Source organism: Myotis lucifugus, unplaced genomic scaffold, assembly GCF_000147115.1.
Source record: "Myotis lucifugus unplaced genomic scaffold, Myoluc2.0 scaffold_35, whole genome shotgun sequence".
NCBI lineage: Eukaryota > Metazoa > Chordata > Mammalia > Chiroptera > Vespertilionidae > Myotis > Myotis lucifugus.
Genome location: NW_005871083.1, coordinates 4,262,906 through 4,284,435, shown reverse-complemented (window position 1 = coordinate 4,284,435; position 21,530 = coordinate 4,262,906). Strand labels below are relative to the sequence as shown.

At 38.9% G+C, this 21,530-nt stretch overlaps 1 protein-coding gene across 2 annotated transcripts in view; it reads left to right on the top strand.

Moving 5' to 3' along the window:
- Window positions 1–21,530, top strand: part of GAN (gigaxonin) — a 53,625-nt gene that overhangs the window by 21,881 nt on the left and 10,214 nt on the right. For both annotated transcript variants that reach the window (XM_023752581.1, XM_006087044.3), the window contains exons 2-9: window positions 7,187–7,301; window positions 9,646–9,996; window positions 11,682–11,899; window positions 12,109–12,230; window positions 16,110–16,222; window positions 17,416–17,565; window positions 18,448–18,584; window positions 18,835–18,963. In XM_023752581.1, the coding sequence (XP_023608349.1) occupies window positions 7,187–7,301; window positions 9,646–9,996; window positions 11,682–11,899; window positions 12,109–12,230; window positions 16,110–16,222; window positions 17,416–17,565; window positions 18,448–18,584; window positions 18,835–18,963 (1,335 nt within the window). The remainder of the gene's footprint in view (window positions 1–7,186; window positions 7,302–9,645; window positions 9,997–11,681; window positions 11,900–12,108; window positions 12,231–16,109; window positions 16,223–17,415; window positions 17,566–18,447; window positions 18,585–18,834; window positions 18,964–21,530) is intronic.

The following is a 21,530-nucleotide window of genomic DNA, read 5'->3' as shown; positions in this document are numbered from 1 at the left end:
TGAGTAATGCTACAAATCACCCTTGACTTCTTGAACGTTACATTCTCTTTCACTCTTTGATTATGTTTCCTTGCTTTTATTGCAGACAAGCTTTTGCATCAGAGAGGAAGAAAAGTTGCTTAGACTTATTCTTTGTTCACTGTTACATCAAATCCTATTCAGTAATGTCTAAAGCAGCGGTTCTCAACCTGTGGGTCACGACCATCGGAAAACACATATAGCACATCAGATATTTACATTACTATTCATAACAATAGCAAAATTACAGTTATGAAGTAGCAGCAAAAATAATTTTATGGTTGGGGGTCACCACAACATGAGGAACTGTATTAAAGGGTCACGGCATTAGGAAGGTTGAGAACCACTGGAAAGTGATTCTTGGAAGAGAACAACCAGGCCTGATTATCTGGGGTGTTTGTTATGGCATTTAGACACATGGAACTTTTTCAGGAATTAGAAGCCAGTAATAACAGGACTGTATATATAACCAACAGAACTTTGGCTCTATTATACGTATTTCAAAGTTGTAGACCTCATTCATGGGTGTAAAACTTCAAATAATACCAGCTTTATTACCAGCTAGTAGCTGACAACTTTTTTCTTACAAAACCACTTTTTAGTGTTGTCAAAGAAAGAAAATTGATTTTGTTTTACCTCTGTTCAACTTTAATGGAAAATAATAAACTTCTACCGCATGCCTGATAGAAGGCATAAATCCTAGATAACTGATTGAGTTGGGTGGACCCTGTCCTCTAGGACTCAGCAGGATGTGTCTCCAGAGCAATCTCTGTAGTAAGTGCACGCAGCCTGTTCCAGCAGGTTAGTCCAGCAATGTTCAGGGAGGAAGAGCTCACAAATCACCTCATTTTACCTCTTCTTTTTACAAATGAGAAAATGGGCAGAGAGGGGAATGTCTTGCCCTAGAAACAGAAGACCGAGGAAGAATGTGATAGGCATGGATATTTATATCTGAATACCTGAGGCCCAATTTTACCATACTCCTAATTATTTCTCATTTTTTCAAAGAGGGCTATGAAATTCTGAAAGTGATATTTATGACTGCTGCATTTTCTAAGAGGGAGTTTGTAAATTGACAATCATATAATAAAAACAAAGATATTGTGCTATTTACATATGACTCTATAGCCTGCTGGGGCAGAGATGGAAGAACATAGAAAAGAAGAGTTAGCCCATATAGCTTAGCTTTAAAAAAAATTCATTAACTCATTCAATCCAGTTCATTGAATTCTCGGTTATATTTGGCAGAGGAGCTAGAGAGGATGTGCAAGGTAAAAGCTATGGAGAGAATGTATTGGGCTAGAGGAGTGCTAAGGATAGCCACCTGGTAGATATTGGGGAAAAAATAGCATATAAAAATTAGGGTATTCACTGAAGGAAAGAAATGTAAAACAGAATGGAACAAAAACTAAAGGGATGGGGGAAAAGTGAAGACAAAAAGGGAGGATAAAACAAGTTTATGAGGTTACTAAATAAGAAAGGCATGGTGACTAAGAAATGAAAGAAGGAAGTAACTATGAATAACAATAGGTATGAACCAAGACTCACAAATTTTTAAAAAAAAATTTTTTATTGATTTCAGAGAGGAAGGGAAAGGGAAAAAGTGATAGAAACATCAATTATGAGAGACAATCATTGATCATTTGCCTCTTGCATGCCCCATACCAAGGATTGAGCCTGCAATCCAGGCATGTGCCCTGACTGGTAATCGAATCTCAACCTCCTGGTTCTTAAGTCGATGTTCAACCACTGAGCAATACCAGCTGGCCTTTCATGATTGATTTGAGTGACTCTTACCATCTAATATTGGAAAGGACTGCCCTAGCCAGTATGGCTCAGTGGATAGAGCGTCGGCCAACAGACCAAAGGGTCCTGGATTTGATTCCAGTCAAAGGCACATACCTCGGTTGCAGGCTGCTCCCCAGCTTGGGCCCTGGTCAGGGTGCATGCAGGAGGCAACCAATCGATGTGTTTCTCTCACATTGATATTTCTCTCTGTCTTTCCCCTCTCTCTTCCACTCTCTAAAAATCAATGGGAAAATATCCTTGGGTGAGGATTAAAAAAAAAAGAATTATGAACTACAACAGGAGATTGGAGTAATGAGAGATTGGCTAATCCTATATAATAAAAGGGTAATATGCAAATTGACCCTAACAGCAGAACCACTGGGAATGGCTGGTCACTATGACACACACTGACCACCAGGGGGCAGATGTTCAATGCAGGAACTGCCCCCTGGTTGTCAGTACAGTCCCACAGGGGGAGCTCTGCTCAGCCACAAGCCAGGCTGACGGCTGCCAGCACAGCGGTGGTGGCAGAAGCATCTCCCACTTCCTCAGCAGCGCTAAGGATGTCCAACTGCAGCTTAGGCTTGCTCCCCGCTGGCAAGTGGACATCCCCCGAGGGGTCCTAGACTGCGAGAAGGCACAAGCCAGGCTGAGGGACCCCCCCAAGTGCACAAATTTTTGTGCACTGGGCCTCTATTAACAAATAAAGAAAACTAAAAAATACAGGAATCCCTGATAAAAGATGTAGCCACCATCCCCAGCTGAGATCTAGAATTTTTTGGATAGGCACAGCCATGGCTCACTGCATGGCAGAGAAGCCACACTGGTGGGACTTGATTTAAACCAGCCCTCTGAAATCTGCCCCCTAATGTGTTCATGGAGAGGTATCTCACCAGAAACACTCCACCACTGAACTGCCTGAAGGAGATTCTGGGGAAAACTACTGGACACTGAAGTAGCTGTGTACTGCAGGAGCTTGACGCTGAAATGCAGGCTATGTTGTAGCAGGAGCCTGATGCTGAAATGCAGGCTGTGTTGTAGCAGGAGCCTGATGCTGAAATGCAGGCTATGTTGTAGCACGGTGGTTCTCAACCTGTGGGTCACGACCCCTTTGGGGGTCGAACGACCCTTTTACAGGGGTCGCCTAAGACCATCGGAAAACACATATATAATTACATATTGTTTTTGTGATTAATCACTATGCTTTAATTATGTTCAATTTGTAACAATGAAATTGGGGGTCACCACAACATGAGGAACTGTATTAAAGGGTCGTGGCATTAGGAAGGTTGAGGACCACTGTTGTAGCAGGAGCCTGACACTGAAATGCAGGCTATGTTGTAGCAGCCTACCTAGCTGCTGTACCAGAGCCTGGAAGCCGAACTCTTTCTCCTCCAGTGTCTTCCAGCTCCCTCTACTGAAAACCATAACATCTTGTCAGTTGACAAAAGAATCATTTTTAAAAGCTCAGATCCACTTTCACAGAGCCTGCAAAAAGGGTGAACTTGGGCCCTAGCTGGTTTGGCTCAGTGGATAGAGCGTCGGTACGGACCGAAGGGTCCTGGATTTGATTCTGGTCAAGGGCACCTACCTCAGTTGCAGGCTCCTTCCCAGCCTGGGTCCTGGTTGGGGCACATGCAGAAGGCAACCAATCGGTGTGTTTCTCTCACACTGATATTTCTCTCTGTCTTTCCCTGTCTCTTCCACTCTCTCTAAAAATCAATGGAAAAATATCCTCAGGTGAGGGTTAAATAAATAAATAAATAAATAAAGCCCTAACTGGTTTGGCTCAGTGAATAGAGTGTCAGCCTGAGGACTTAAGGGTCCTAGGTTCAATTCTAGTCAAGGGCACATGCCTGGGTTGTGGGCTTGACCTCCAGTGGGGGGCGTGCATGAGGCAGCCAATCATTGATTCTTTGTCATCATTGATGTTTCTTTTTCACCCTTTCCCTTCTTCTCTGAAATCAATAAAAAACTATTTGAAATAAATAAATAAATGGGTGAATTTGGATCCGAGAATTGGTACGTTGATAACCAGCACAGTGACTGAAAAAATATAGTCATGACATCCTAAGTGAAACATTTTTAGAAGACGCATCTGCTGCCAAAATAGTACATGATGCATTTCAGAGCCAAATATTAATGTTTTAGGTATTATTCATACCACTTATACTATTTTTCTCTCTTGATTAAGAATTGACTGAAATTTTTCTTCATTTTTAATGAAAGTGTTAGGCATATAGATAAAGCTAGGGTACAACAAGTAAGCAATGAAATACCTTTTGAGTAAAACAGTTCAGTAGAAACTATAGAGGCAGGAATAGCAGATATGAAATATGGGGAGGAAACAAAGTTACCTGAATATCCTCTTTATACCTTCAGGTCATTATATATTCCATCAGTTTCATATTTGAGGTCTTCCAAGGTCTTCTACTGACACCAAAATCGACTGGCTTCCTTGTACTGGTACATAGCTGTTAACCTAACACCCTCCTTCATTATTCCCTGTTTAATATCCAGGGGATACTAAATGCACTGACTGCCTTGATGCACTGCCTTGTTTGTTGGGACACATTTTCCAGCATCATTCTGAGAAAGGTTTCATGGGGGATAAATTGTTTTGAGACCTTGTGAAGCTGAAATTGCCTGTTCTCTGCTGACATTTGATTGGTAGGCTGGCTGGTTATAAAAAAAAAGCTAGGTTAGAACCCTAGTGTTTTGGCTCAGTGGACAGAGCATTGGCTCAAGGACTGAAGGATCCCGGGTTCTATTCCTGATCAAGGGCATGTACCTTGGTTGCAGGCTCTATCCCTGACCCTGGTCGGGGTATGTGCAGGGGGCAACCAAATCTCTCACATCGATATTTCTTTCTCTCTGTCTTTCCTCCTCCCTTCCACTCTCTAAAAATCAATGTAAAAAATATCCTCAAATGAGGATTAACAAAAAAAAACTGTTACAAGTGTGTGAAGATAATGATGGTGTCAGTCCTAGAGTGTCTGGGCAGCATCTGGCGAGGCAGGGCCTCTGTCCACCCTTGGCCTGTACACAGCCTCATCTGTCTGCCCCAAAGTAAGGTTACATTTTCTACGAGTGGTGTGACATGAAGAAGTTTCAGAAGTGCTGCTCCATAATGTATTGGAAGCCCAGAGCCTGTAAATTAGGCTTACTGACTGTGGGTTTCGCTGTTGCATGATCAAGCAAGGTTGTTTTCTAGGGGCAGATCTATGTCCATATCTTTAAGTCTTTCCTTTTGAGCTGATCAAATCCTTCAAAAGAGTCTTCCAGTTTCTTGCATGGAGGCCATAGGTCTGGCTTTCAGCATTTTAGGAGCAGAGATGAGAAAAAAGATTGGTAGTCTCAGCATTCAGTATGGAAACACTCTCTTAACTCAATTTTTGGCATGGTACACCTATCTCAAATGAGCCTAATATCATCCTGCCCATAGACCCACCCTCAGTTTTATATTTCAGAATATAAACCACTTATCTTCCATTGGAACTGGGGAGAGCCTTACTGAACTGTGCAGGAGAGTTGTGTGTATATGCGGAAGAAGGATCTGGGAATTCAACTATTTCTTAAGACTTTTTCAATCCATTCTTCTATTTTTAGCTCATCTTTTACTCTTCTACTAGTATTCACAGCTTCCTTATACTACCAGTTCCGATCCTTTGGGGGATCTTAAGTGCAATTTAGACAGTGTCTCAGCTTTCTTCTGCTAAATTAGGAGTATCTTTTAGACTTTGGCTAAGGTACCAGTTCTTAAACAAGACACAAAAAAGCATTGACCATGAAAAATTATCGTTCATCACGTTAAGTGTCAAGTCTGCCAAAAGATTAATATCAAGAATATAATAAAGGACTTCTCCACCTCAATATGAGAAAGACAATGTACTCAGTAAAAAACTGAAGAAGAAATTGGAACTGAACATGTGTTCCACAGAAGAGGAAATACATGTGACCACAAACATAAGAAGAGATGTTCAGCACCTGGATTGTGAGGGAAATGCAGATCACAATGCAATGAGAGATTATATTTCACTCACCAGATTGGCAGAATTTAGGAAGTATGACAGATTCAAATGTCGTAGAATTTGTGGGTCTACAGGTTCTCTTGCACATACGTGATGAGGCTATAAACTGCTCTAACTACTTTGGAGAATCATTTACTATCATCTCATACTTTGGAGAATAATTAGCATAATTCTCCCAGAGGTACCACCAAGGGAAATTTGTTTTGCCTAATACAAAAGAAGACATGTACGAAAATAGTCCTAGCAATACTGTTCACAATACTGAAAACCTGGAAATGGCCCAGAGGCCCGTCAACAGGAAAGTGGAGTATTGTACAGTAGAAAGAACAGAGAACCAGGGTGATATGCAGCAATATAAATGACTCTTAGCAATGTAATATTAAATGAAAAAAAGCCCCAAAAGATTATAGACAACATGAAACTCTTTCATAAAATTAACAACTTAAAATTATATGTAGATACATTTATTTACATATTATATATTTCATGGATGTTTATATTATTATATTTCATGGATACAATAATAAATATGTGTATATTATATATTTAATGAATACAATAATATTGTGTCATATATATTTCATGGATACAAAAAGAACACAAGCCAAAACCGGTTTGGCTCAGTGGATAGAGCGTCGGCCTGCGGACTGAAGGGTCCCAGGTTCGATTCCGGTCAAGGGCATGTACCTGGGTTGCGGGCACATCCCCAGTAGGAGATGTGCAGGAGGCAGCTGATCGATGTTTCTCTCTGATCGATGTTTCTAACTCTCTATCTCTCTCCCTTCCTCTCTGTAAAAAATCAATAAAATATATTTTTTAAAAAAATCAACAAAAAGAACACAAGGGAAAATTGAACATAGAATTTAGGGTAATAGTTACTTCAGATGGCGGAAGTAGAAGAATGGAGTGGTGAAGAGGAACATTGGTTAGAAGCAGGTTGTTGTCAGCATCATAGCTTTTGTTTTGATTGGTAGGTTTGTGGGGTCCTAGTTACTTTATTAAAAAATAATTGGATAATTAAATACATGAAAAAATAAGCTGAAAGACCTGAGGTTCCCAAGGTGAAGTAGTAGAGATCCTTGTTCACATGGATCTTATCTGGTTGTCTTGTTTGTTTGTTTGTTTTGTGTGTGTGTTTTTAAGAAGTAGCATTTTGAGTCCGGGAACAAATGTTTAGGAGTTGAAAGTTATAAAATATATATATATTAATCTAAAGTTAACAAACTGAATTTTCTAGGTGGGGTTCATATACTGGTAATTATCATAAACTTTATAGAATATTTAGTGCATAATTATTTATGCCTATTTGTTCTTTCATAGAAATTTTACATTTTTTTTTCCTTTCTTAGGACAAAGTTAAACTATAATCCTCCAAAAGATGATGGATCAACCTATAAGATTGAACTTGAAGGGATATCGGTAATGGTTATGAGAGAGATCCTGGATTACATCTTCAGTGGGCAGGTATGATGAGACACAAAGGAAGGAAGACTAAGTAGAGGCTTCTCAAGCTCAGGGTGAGGGTCTCCTTTCATCCATTCTGTGACCACGTAACCTTCATCTTCATCTTCTGTCGCCATGTGCTTGCCTGGTCTCTGCTCCTGTTAATGGCGCCCACATGTGTTCTTCCGGGGCTCTGCTCTTTACAGAAAGGCAGACTGAGCAAGATCTTCCCCAGTCCCAGTTTTTTATTGTACATCCTGAGCTCCACCTTCTAGCATGAGATGTGAAGACCGTGGAATGCTCCCTTCACTGCTGTCTTTTTGTTTTTAAATCTTAATTCCAATTTTGCTTTTTTCCCATTCTGTTGAGAAACTCATTCTGTCTCCATAGCATGGAAATGGGAACTTCCTTGGGCAGGGGGGATATTTAGAAATGAAGAGTTCTAGACTCACAAATGACAGGCACCTGCATTGTATTCATGATTGGTCCTGTTGCCTGAGCAGGACCAGTATCCCTGCACCACCCCTATTCTTCCTTTCTGATTTCCCTTTATTCCCACTTATGTTTCTGGGGGTTTAATGAAACCTGGGGAGGAAAGTGATATGTGATTAGACTTCTTTTCTTTGCCCTCTTCCAACCCTCTGCCTGCTATGATTGAAAGTATAGCATGAGGACTTGTAAGAAAAATCTTAGGTGTGAATTAGGGCTCATTTTTTTTTTTAACAGGAAGAAGTTAGTGAGAATGCATTTTATCTTTACTCTTTGAGAGCTTGTTTCTGACTGTCTTTATTCCTTCTTCATCATATGTTACTTTTACTTTTTGTAAAGGTTGTGTCTCCTACATGTTTCTAAATATTCTGAGTGTGCTGTTCACTTTCTCTAAATATATTCATTCTGTCTAGTCAAACTCGGCGATTGTCATCCTTTTTGAAGTTTTTGGTTTAGTTTCATGATGTTATCTCCGTTTCTGTAAACACTAGGTGGTGGGTGTGTGGATGTAAGGTTATGTGTTGTACGATTGTTAAAAATAAATGAATTTAAATTAATTTTAGGGCAGCCCTTAAAATCCTGGAGAAAACCAGGCTTAGGACCAATCTCTTACCTAACTTGTAAAATTGATTCAGCAGCAGTTGTAACAACTTATGAGCCAGTAAGAGCTTACTCATATTAAGGCTTAGGTTTGAAACCTGAAGCCTTATTTACAGATTTTGTTCCCAATTTAAATTAATTGTGGTTTTAAAATCATAGTTACAAGGTAAGTTATAGCAAACTCCTGATATGGCAGTTTAGTTTTACTGAAATAGAATTTAGTGGGGGTTTTTTGTTTTTGTTTTTGTTTTTTTACATGCCTACATTTGAATAGTCTACAGCTATCCACTGTCTTGTGGCTAAAATTAATGTTATGTAAATGGGAAATTTCTCCATACTTGTAGCTTACCCCATACACTTCTTCCTATTTTTGTTGCTCATTTTCCAAGGTGGTTGGCAATTATACATTTTTTTAAATCTGTGGTACAAATGTGTAAAATGTAGTAAAGTGTTTCTTGCTGTTCTGTACTCTGAGCCCTCTCCTCCCATTTCCGAATGGAGTTATGAATACCATTCTTGGGACCACTGGTGATCATGGCAATATCTTAGAGGCCTGTTTCTTTACGTCGCCTTACTGTTGAATAGAAAAACTGTCAAGTGGGTGGAGGAAGAAGCATCAGTCAGAAAACTAAGAAAATTAAGGATAAGTAAATGTTCAAAATTATTATTAAAGTCTTATAAAAGGGATTCTTTCCAGAAAGTAGCTTTGGGACCAAATTGAATCTGTTTTACGAAGCCGAGTACAGTGTTTGGTGTTCAGACAAGGCTTCTAAGACGATATGGAGCCCCTTTCTTCAAGGGGCTTACATTCAGCTTGCGTACCATTTGGCAAAGGCATGAACTTAATATATTGGAGGCAACATTTCCCATAGCCCTGGTGCTACTATTTAAAGAAATCACCTTCAGTTTACCATAGAATACAGAACTTTCAATTTCCTAAGCATTTCAATCATTTAAGGTTTTTCTCTAAATTGAGTATAGAAGTAAGCCAACTGGACAGCTCACCTTGAAGAGTTATTGTTAGTTAACATTGGTAAAGCAAGGGACATGGTAGGAAAAGTTAACCAGCCACCACTGCTTATGTTATTCAGAGGTTCCTTGGGGCACTTAAACTCTTCTTGGATAAAAGTACAATGTTAAACCATATGAAATTGCCAATATTTTATCATCTTTGACCTACAAAAATGGAGCTTTCATGTGGTTCAGCCTAATAGATTCGTGGTTTGGGTTTTAAATATATACATTCAAATGTAAAATATTTATGAAATTCTGACAGATCCGGCTAAATGAAGATACCATCCAAGATGTTGTCCAGGCAGCGGACCTGCTCCTGCTGACAGATCTTAAGACTCTGTGCTGCGAGTTTTTAGAAGGCTGCATTGCTGCTGAGAACTGCATCGGGATCCGCGACTTTGCACTTCACTACTGCCTGCACCACGTGCATTACCTTGCCACGGAATACCTGGAGACTCACTTTCGAGATGTCAGCAGCACAGAAGAATTCCTAGAACTGAGTCCTCAGAAGCTTAAGGAAGTGATTTCTCTTGAGAAGTTAAACGTTGGCAATGAAAGATACGTATTTGAGGCAGTAATTCGATGGATAGCACATGATACCGAAATGAGAAAGGTACTTGTAGTTTATAATGTTGTCTAACTTTGCCTTTTTACTTATTTCATTGATTTAGTTACTTTTAATCCAAATTATCAATGTCTTTCTCCTTCAACGTGAAAGACTTGCAAAGTTACGTTCTAAAAGATCTCCGTAAAGCATCTTCCCATAGGATCATTAAAGCGGTTGGTGTTTCAGAACATAATGTCCTCTGTATGTTGTTCTTTATGGGAAAATGCATTTCCAGGTTAAGCTGGAGATTATCGAAATGCAGTGTCCCCAGACTCACTTTCATCACCCTAAATCATTGGCTAACCTCTTCAGCAACTCTGATGCAGGCAGCAGGGCAAGGGGGGCACTGGGAGCTCTGGCACAGGGGGGAGGGCTGTGGGCTCTCCCTGGAGTGATTGACACCACTGGGGAGAAAGCAGGAGAGCACTCTGAAGTTTTCATGATAATGCAGGTCCAAATAGGAAGGTTCTGGGAGTGAGCCTGAGAAGGAAGGGTCTTCAAGAATATCAGACTTTAGATCCATATTGTTGTTGCACTGGGAGAGGGAGCAAAATCACAGGGCTTTAAGTCCAGTACTTATCAATTAGATGCTAGCTTCAATTACTACACTTACAGTGAAAACTACATTAGGTTTTAGAGCAGTTTTCAAATGTACAATTGCATTATTAATTTAAGTTCTTGATAACCATTGACTTAGGTTTTAATGATTATTGTATAATTATGTAAATTCTGTAGATCTATGAGTATGTCCAGAAACTATGCTTGTAGACTCAGCATAGTTATACAGTTGATGTTCTATTTTCCACATTAGTTGGGTAAGTTAGGAAAGGAGATAGAACATTTTCCAGCTTGTGCCATTCACTGAGTCCACTATCAGTAGTTTCTCCCTTACCCTCTTCTTGCTGGAAAGTGATGAGGATGCTAAGGTCAACTGACTGCTGGGGAAACAAGAGGCAGTTTTTCATCCTTTGGTTAATCTGAACATGATGCTGTAAAAACTGTTGCCTTTTAATGCTCAGGGTATAGAATAGTATACCTTAAAATGACTATTTCAAAACCAAGAAAGACTATCATTAAAGAGTTTCACCTTATGTATGTAGTATGCTATAATCATTTGGTTCAAATTTAATGATGGATCATGAAAAATATATAGTTCATATTTACATGTTAGATATGTTTAACAATAATTACTTAAGAAATAATTATATAGTACTCAGGATTTTTTTAAACTTTGTCTTTTCTAATTTTTTCATATAGTAATAATGTTGAAACATTTTCACTAACTGGTTTACCATATTGTATCAAGCTATTACTGTATATAATACTTCTATAAACATGATTTAATTCACAGCACATTCAATCAAATTGTAGCAGAGTTCTTGCAAGTTTTCTTATTGCTATGGGAACCCTATAGGGTGTAAAGAAAGCTGCTTGAAACTTTGCAGTGATACATCAAATATAAATATGAATTGATGATTTTTTTAAAATTAAACTTTTTTAAAAATCAAGGCTATGGGAAATAGAAAGGAACAGGGCTGGTAAGCATATTCACAGAGCACTAGCATTTATAACTTGCCTTGTGATAGTCTATCAACAATTTCAGTGTTCCATGAGTTGAGAAATCCATATTCTAAAAGCTATGTATTGCATTCTCCATTTTTCCTCCCCATCCTCTCTACCCTCTTCTGCAGGTCCACATGAAGGACGTTATGTCAGCACTGTGGGTTTCAGGATTAGACTCCAGCTACTTACGGGAACAGATGCTGAATGAACCATTAGTACGAGAAATTGTCAAAGAGTGCAGCAATATACCACTGAGCCAGCCACAACAAGGAGAGGCAATGCTGGCCAGTTTCAAACCCCGGGGCTACTCAGAGTGCATTGTGACCGTTGGTGGAGAAGAAAGAGTGTAAGTATGGGTGTGTGTTGTTTGAAAACGGTATAGGGGAAGAGAGATCTTTGTGTGAACAAGAATTCATAATATTTTTCAGTATCTAAAGCATGATAGCAGTAGATTTTTTAAATGGTTTAAACATTTTTTGGAGTGGCAAACTAGTCATAGTTATTGTAGCAGAACTACATAAAACATATTAACTGCTAATCTATTTCCCTTTTTAGTTCACGGAAACCAACAGCAGCAATGCGCTGCATGTGCCCTCTTTATGACCCTAATAGGCAGCTTTGGATTGAACTGGCCCCGTTAAGCATGCCAAGAATTAACCACGGAGTGCTCTCAGCAGGTACTGTTCTGTGGCAAATTTTACTTAAACACATGATCAAGTAATGTGTAATTTCTGGGTTGTGCAGAACAACTCAGCCTTTATTTATTTATTTATTTTTTCTTTTGGTTAATCTTCACCCAAGTATATTTTTCCCATTGATTTCTAGACAGAGTAGAAGGGATGGTGGGGGGGAGGAGGGAGAGAGAAAGTAAAACATGAATGTAAGAGAGACACATCAATTGGTTGCCTCCTGCACACACCCCAACTGGGGCCAGGGATCGAACCTGCAACCGAGGTAGATGCCCTTGACTCAGATTCGAACCCTCGACCCTTTGATCCTTCACTTCACTGGCTGATGCTCTAACTGCTGAACCACACCAACCAGGGCTGACAGCCTTTTAATATTATCTCTCTGTGATGACATTTTTAATGTATTTCTAACTTTTAAGACTATGGTAAGAAGAGTGTCTTCTGTCAGTCCTTGTTGTCCCCAAATTATAATACATAGCAATTTTTCAGACTTTAGTATATTAATGACCTAACTCAGTGGTCGGCAAACCGCAGCTCACGAGCCACATACGGCTCTTTGGCCCCTTGAGTATGGCTCTTCCACAAAATACCACGTGTGGGCGCGCACGTACAGTGGGATTGAAACTTTGTGGCCCATGCACAGTAGTCGGTTTTCAGCCTGGGCGAGTCTATTTTGAAGAAGTGGCGTTAGAAGAAGTGGGGGGTGTCGGTCGGCACGGGAGATGCGGTGAAGACAGGCCGCGGGATACGCAGTGCGAGGGAGGTACATTGTTTTGAGGTACGTTCGCTGAGGTCGACCCCTTCCAACTCTCCTATCCACACTCGTCTTGTATACTTGTTTCAGATAGACGAGTGTGGATGGGAGAGTTGGAAGGGTTCGACCTCAGCGAACGTACCTCAATCAGATTGAGGACGTTTTTAGCAAAGGCCAGCTTAGGAGTACCCTAATTAAGTTAATAACAATGTACCTACCTATATAGTTTAAGTTTAAAAAATTTGGCTCTCAAAAGAAATTTCAATCATTGTACTGTTGATATTTGGCTCTGTTGACTAATGAGTTTGCCGACCACTGACCTAACTGGTAGAAGAGCAATGAGCTGTGTGACCATACTTGGAACACAGAATTTCTCTGAGCTGTGATAGTCACATCATCTTTGAAATTCAATTTAGAATCACAATATATAACTGTGTCTAAAATAAGAGTATATTGTAAAAGCAGGCATTTCATATGAGACTCTAGAAGACATTACTTAACAATGGCATAAAGTTATTTTACCACAGAAAGGATGTTTTAGTTGACCTTTATAAGTTTGAAAATAGCTCCATGGTATTCAAAGCTCTTACTCAAGGAAATGATAGAAAAGGTTGTCTTTGCTGCCTTACCCCTGTTAGCCTCCTTTCTCTTAATCTTGGATCTGCCTTTTGGGTTCACCCCACAAGTACCATTTTACTTCATTCTAATTTTTGTCAGCAGTCCTTCTGGGATCCTTACTTTATTTTTTAAAGCTATATCACACTGCCCTAGCTAGTTTGGCTCAGTGGATAGAGCGTCAGCCTGCGGACTGAAGGGTCCCAGGTTCGATTCTGGCCAAGGTCACACGCTCGGGTTGCGGGCTTGATCCTCAGTAGGGTGTGTGCAGGAGGCAGCCAATCAATGATTCTCTCTCATCATTGATGTTTCTATCTCTCTCTCCCTCTTCCTTCCTCTCTGAAATCAATAAAGAAATATATATTTAAAAAAATAAATATATCTTTATCACACCATACCATGTTATAGAAATGGCTAAATCTATACTATAGTGTAGAAATGGAATAATTTTCTGGGTGCCAGGTTAATTGAAGTTATTGTCAAAATAAACAGCTGGATGGAGTGGTATAGCCAGTAAGATGTAGGGCTGATTTCTCTGTTCTACCTTTCAGAATTTGCTTCCTTAAATTTTCCTCCCATGATGTATATACATATTTAGAATTTTCTCACATGCACACCTACCACAAAGGTTCCTATATCATTAATTTTCAAAAGTTTCCTAGAGAGTTTGACATTTCAGAAACTTTAAACCATGAGGAGAGGAATTGTGTTCAGTTGTATGGACTGAAGTTGTGAAATGATTGAAGTAGTTCCTATTTGCCCAGCCATTCTGCATTTCTTCTTTTCTTGCATTTTTTAATTGATTGACTTTTTTGGTCATTTATTCTTTCCCTCTATACTAGTTTAGAAGTTATATTCTTTGTGTATATTCCTTTGAAGGTTTCCTTAGAAACCAGAGCCTATTATCAAAGCCTAAAGTTAACCAGTACTTTTATACTCTATTTTTCATGTTTTCTAGTTTAGTAGTATTAAAATACATGATCATTTATAAATACAATATTTGCATATGTACATGTTTCATTAATCTATGTTTTATATATGTATCTATAGGTAGATTGTGTAAACTTACCCACATGTTTACCACTTTGTTTTTTCTTCCTTGCTCCTCAGACCTTCCATTTAGGATCATTTTCCTTCTCTCTTTAAAATTCATCCGTTTGAATTTTCTTCATTGTGGTTCTATTGGTAGCAAACTCTTCACATTTATTTGTCTGAAAGTATCATTACTTTGCCTTCATTTTTAAAGGATATTTTTGCTAGGTATAGAATTTAAGGTTGGTATTTACTATTTTTCAGCACATTGAAAATATCTTTCTACTAACTTCTGGCTGTTATTGTTGTCAGCCTAAAAATCTATCTTTTCTCAAGATTGTATTTAAAATATTTTTCCTTAGTTTTCTGCCATGTCATTACAGTGTGCCTTCATGCACATTTTATTTGACATTTTACCATATTTGGGGATTGTTGGTCATCTTGACTCTGTGGCTCAGCCTTTTGAATCTGGATCTTATTCATTATGTCTTCAAAATATTGCCTCTGTTCTCCTTTCTTCCTTTGATTTTGGAAGTCAGATTAAACATGGATAGACATTTTTACTCCATCCTCTGCCTCCTACCATTGCTTTGTTTTTTATGTTTTTGCCACACTGTATTGCTTTCTTTATTATTTCTTTTTATTTATCTTCCATTTAATGAATTATTGCTTTAATATGATGGATCTGCCATTAAAACCATCTCTTGAACTTTTAATTTTATCTGTTTTTTATTTTTTATTTCTAGAAATTTTCTTTAAATCTTTTTCAAATCTGCTAGTCACTTCTTTAGTCCTATTTCCAAAGAGTTATCTTCAAATTTGTCATTATTTCTTAAACATAGTAAGCATTGTTGTTTAAGTCTTTTGATTATTTCAATATTTGAAATTTGAATTCTTTGCAAGACTACCTCCTATTGTCTGCTTCATAGAGTCTAGTTTCTTTGTATACCTGAGTACAGTATTAATTTGGAATTACTATTAATCAAATTCAAATCTTGAGATTTCCTGGCTAGGCAAGGAGATTTAAATCTGGTTTCTAGTTCTGGTTGGACTTCATCCTGAGGGTTAAAACTTCGGAGAGGCACATTTGCTGTGGGCCTGGGGTTTAGATTTGTTTTTTTCATCCCCTCAAAGCCATTAAAAGAAAGATTGAATAGTTTCCCAGAATAGATGAACTGAGATAACCCAGAGCTGCTTGGTGGGTTGAGTGGGTGGTGTCTTCCTTTTATGCTGTAGGCTAGAGGGAATCCATTCAAACATACTGAGTGAAGTAAAATGGTCAGTGACTCAGACTTCCTCTCTCACCAAGGAAGGAATGGAATCTGATAAAGATCTCATATCTGTTGTTGTTATCAGAGAAGGTTTCTCCACATTCTCTCTCTACAGCTGTGGCATTTATACTCAACTGGAGGTGGGTATTGAAGATATGTTTCAACTTTCTTGTGTGTCTCCTTTGATTTTTGCAGAAGGATTTTTGTTTGTATTTGGGGGCCAAGATGAAAATAAGCAGACCCTGAGCTCAGGAGAAAAGTATGACCCAGATGCAAATTCATGGACTGCATTGCCACCAATGAATGAGGTAAAACATTGCTTTTTTATTTGTTCGGCATGTTTTTCCCCCCCCTTTGGCACTTTTGTTTTGCATTTGAGTATAAGAAAAAATGTAGCGACCCTGCCAGGCCCCCTTCCTAAGGCCAGTGCCTGCCCTCCCAGCTCTCCTCTCTGTGCCATCCCCTTGCTCAGTCTGATCTCCTCGCAGTCTCTCAGACCTAGAAATACTCCTGCTTCAGAATCTTTGCCAGATACCCATGTTCTTTGCTTCCTTCAATGTTTGCCCGTATAGCACCTTGTCAGGGCAACCTTGCCTCTGGCCCATCAGTTCTCCTGTCTCCCCTACCCTACCTTCTTTCTCTTCATACCATGTAACACCTTCTCACATACGGCAAAGTTCACGCAAATTCTTTTTGTTTTTTTGTTAATCCACACTTGAGGATATTTTTCCATAGGTTTTTTTAGAGAGAGTGGGATGGAGAGGGAGAGACAGAGAGAGAAACATCGATGTGAGAGAGACACATCGATTGGTTGCCTCCCACACATGCCCCGACCAGGGCTAGGGATTGAGCCTGCAACTGAGATACTTGCCCGAAATCGAACCCGGGAGTCTTCAGTCTTCAGGTTGATGCTCTATCCACCGAGTCAAACCAACTAGAGCATTCACACAAACTCTTGATGGCAGGGGAGTTTGTCTGTGTTTGGCTGACATTCTATCTTCCGTGCTAGAATAATGCTGGGTGCATAGGGGACACTAAGAAAATATTGACAAATGAATGTGAAATGCCTCCAGCTTCTGTCATTGCCATAGCCTTAACACAGACCTGTTTCCCACACTGCTTCTCTGCTGCAGACAGTCCTGTTACTGTGGTTCTTGTCTTTCACACATCAACTTGGATACACTTGCACAAAGAATCTCACTGAACCAGAAGTTAATGTGTGTGTTTTTCTATTTATGAGCTATTGTGAGTAAAAAGTACTGATTCTGACCGAGAATTTACCATGCAGGTAATTCCCTTGTTTTGAGAAATTTCTAGGCTTGGGTTCTCTGTCTATTGTGATAGACAGAAGGAGCTGCTAGGGAAAGCAGAAATGTTTGAGAGAGAGGGTTTTGAGCATGGACTTCCTTGCTGGAACATATCTGTAATTTTTATTAAATCCATAATACTGGCTTTCATTATGACAGCCTTTTGTATACAAAGATCTTTGATGTCTTTTCAGGCAAGACATAATTTTGGAATTGTGGAGATCGATGGAATGCTGTACATTTTAGGAGGAGAGGATGGTGAAAAAGAGCTAATTTCCATGGAGTGTTATGATATTTATTCTAAAACCTGGACAAAGCAACCTGATTTGACCATGGTTAGAAAGGTGAGAACCATATCTTGTGTTTACAAACTGGATTTTACAGTGGATGTTTTTTTATTTCCTACATAAGTCTTTTAATACAATTGATAGTGTTAAAAGAATTAATGTTACAGAATTCTGCTTCTCTTGGTAGTTTGCCTTTGCTATCAGCCATACACCAAGGTGGGAAACGGAGGGTGTGTGAGCATATACCTAACAGTGGCTGTCTGGCACTGCTGTGTCCAAGGCCTACACTTGATAAATGCTTTGTTAGTGCACTAACTTAGGAAGCAACCACATCTTCTAAACCTATTTTCTTAATCATCATGCAGGACGAGGGAGAAACATTAATTTTGAGGTAAAGAACTACCATTGCTCACTGGGTAGAATAAAAAGACACAAATGGTCACATTGGCTCTATAGAGCATCTGTCTTTATTTATACTCTCTGGGAGAGCAGTGAGTTTATCATCAAACCAGAGTTTTGTCCAGTGCTGTAGGTATGTCCACCTTTAAAATACTGACATGTACTCATAATATGTTCTCTCACTGTCTGTGCCCTTTCAACTAAATTATTTGGGCAGGAATTGAGTGACATCTTGCTCCATAGAATTAAATCTTGGAATCTTTAACAGTGATGAAAAGATAGAGAGACCAGAAAGTTCCCTGAATAAGAGGGTTATTAATTATCTTAGTGAAATAGTATTAGATGAAGTTAATTCTTTTCTGAGGATTAATAATATGTGTAGTACCTTGCTCTTTTTCTCATTTTTAAATCATTTGTAATATTGGAAAACACCATAGTTTTACTATTAGAAGTCTTACAGTGCTCTTAGATAAGTGAATATTAATCTATCTAACTTTAATAATAAATGTTGCCTCCCCCACTGTTGCTTTCTTATTTCAGATTGGCTGCTATGCAGCTATGAAAAAGAAAATCTATGCCATGGGTGGAGGGTCATATGGAAAACTTTTTGAATCTGTGGAATGTTATGACCCAAGGACCCAGCAATGGACTGCTATATGTCCGCTGAAAGAGAGAAGGTGAAAGAATGTGCATATGGACTTTCCCCCGAACCTGGCTTTTGCTCTTCATTTCATTTAAATGAACCTTTTATTTGACTTGGCATTTAGTTCATATAAAATTAAATGAATAATCCATTTCCTGAAAAAGGAAGAGTGCATATTCACCAAACACTGAATATTGCAGAATTAAAACAAGCAGAAGAGGAATTAGGGAATTGGGTCATGAGTTGTAAATCAAATGCCTAATCAGCTCTGTGTGGCCTTTCAGATTTGGAGCTGTAGCCTGTGGAGTTGCCATGGAACTGTATGTATTTGGGGGAGTCAGAAGTCGTGAGGACATCCAGGGTAGCGAGATGGTAACTTGCAAGTCTGAATTCTACCATGATGAGTTTAAAAGGTAATTATGAATTGTTTCACGTAGCTTCTGCAATTTTTTTTCCTTTCAAAGTCATGTTTTAGGTTTATTTAGTTTTGTTTTCAAGTTACTTCATGGAATTGTTATTGGTGGGGTGTTCTCTTATTTCCACCTGTTGCTGGTGGAAGTGGGCTTCTTGTGATGTCATGAGAAAAGGAATTTTCTGAGACTTGCATAGGAGAATGAAAGATACTTATTTGCATGGAATTAAACCCCTGAGTTTCCAAGATCCCATCTCCCTTTGTCCCACAGGAAAAAGTCCAGCTGTATCTTAGCAGAGTTAGAATTAAAGCCACAGCCCAGAGCCTTCGTTCCATATTTGCACAGCCCAGCATCAGGCTAGGTTAGCTTGTGTTTCCATCTGCAATCCATTGTGTGTGGGGTCTGCATGGCCTGGGACTTCTAGGGCCACCTGGCTATGGAGAAAACATGGGCAAGTGCAAAGAAGCAGGAGCAAAGAGAGAGAGAATTCCTTTGTCTTGGGATTTTGTACTCCCAAATTTTCATGGGCTTGCTTTGGCTCTACCCAAAGCCAATGATCTTTGTTCCCAGGTTAGAGTGACAGACCAGTATTTTCCTTATGTCACCCCAACTTGACTCTACATGCATCCATCTTCCCCTTTGTTGAACCCCTTCCCAGTCTAAAATTGCAGCTTCCTGGTGAAGTTGCCAGATAGCCATGCTTATAATGTCTGGCCTTCCCTTTGCTCCTTTCCTATTAGTAAGTAGCTAATTACAACGTTAACAGAATTATCTCATCTATTTAGGATCTATGTCTAATGCATATTAGATATTGAACTCCTTAACTTAGCATATTTGGCCTTTTGTGATATGACCTTTGGCTTCTTTTTCTGCTACTGTTCAACCCAGTATATTTCCCCCAAAAACATGTCATGATTATCTGTGCTTTTATACTATTCTTTTGCCTAAAATTTCCCTTCCCACATTTATCCAGTTAATTTGGCCTCTTCCAAAACTCTGCTTATTTATCACTCTCTAGAGGTCTGATTGGGTTCCTCTGTCTGTGATTTCATAATGCTCTGTACATGTCTTCCTCTTGGATTGTTGTTCACCGTAAGCTCCATCAGGGCATGGTACAACCATGCCAACTTTAAATCCTACCTTCAGCTTTACAACTGCCTGTATTAGACATTCAGCAAAATGCTAATTAACTGAGTGAAGTGTTGTGCCAGAGACTACCTCTGACAGGCTGCATAAATGTCTTAGGGAGTAGGTAGCATTCTTCCCAACCTCCCCGCCTCTTCCCTTCTCTCATAGCGTTTTTGTGGTATTTTTTGTTGTTGTTGTTATAACCACTAAAGAGTATTCTTATTGCAGTAATATGTTCAAATCCTGCAGGGAAGCTGCCATGCTAAAATTAATCTTGTGATAGTGTTTCAGTCCTGTTACCAGAAGGGGGTGCCATAATATAATGTTTAATTTCATATTTTTTAAAAAGAATTTTTATTGATTTAGAGAGAGAAGAAGGGAGAGAGAGAGAAACATCAGTATAATAACGAAACACTGATGGGCTGCCTCTTGCATGCTCCCTACCAGAGATTGAGCCCACTACCCAGGCATGTGCCCTGATCGGGAATCAAACCGGCAGACTTTTGGTGCAGGGTAAGTTGCTCAACCAACTGAACCATACCAGCCAGGGCTCATGATTTTTTATTAGAGCAAGCAGTGAGCACTTACCAAGATTTTAATAAAATGTAAAAATATTACCTAACTTAATGTATTGTAAATGTAGGGTATTTGCATAGCCTTTTTCCCCCTTCAATTACAGGGGTAAACTATCTTAGGAGAATTTATTAGACAAAGTGTGAGAACAATTTAGAGGATGTTTGCTATGGTGGGGCTGGGAGGCAAAATTTCAGACTTTTCTAGATTTCTCTTCCTTAACATACTACTACTATGAGGGTTGACAGTCCAAGGTATGAAGTAGTATATTAATTTCCTGCCCTAATGAATCTTGAGATAGTCTGCCCCGTTTCATTAACAAGCAGTGGACAGTGTGTTTGGTTTCTGATAAAGTATTGATACAAGCTTTTTTTTTTATAATGGCTGAATTACTGTTTAGATAGTACAAGCTAGAGAGCTATAATAATCAAGGTTGGAATAATCAAGGTTGTTTATGATTTTACCATTTTCTGTCCCTGTTTTGAGTATATAGGACTTAAATCAGGCTGCAAAGTTTCTCAGTCTGCCCTTTATATTTCTATCAGGTTTTATATTTATAGTTGATAAGCTTTAGATGTCAGTGTATTGCTTTCAGCTTATAATGGTTAAACATAAGAGAATTGCTCCTTTCTTGCTATTTAAAAGCACTTCCAAATAAAATGCATGTATCTTTAGTTTTCTTATTTCTAAGCTCTTCAATGTTAGTTCATAAATAGAAAGAAGAAAGCTGAATTTCTGTTGTTAATATAGCATACAGTTCACCCTTGAACAACATGGGTTTGAACTATGTGGGTCCATTTAAATGCAGATTTTTTTCCCAATAAATACATACAGCAATATAAATGTATTTTCTCTTCCTTATGATT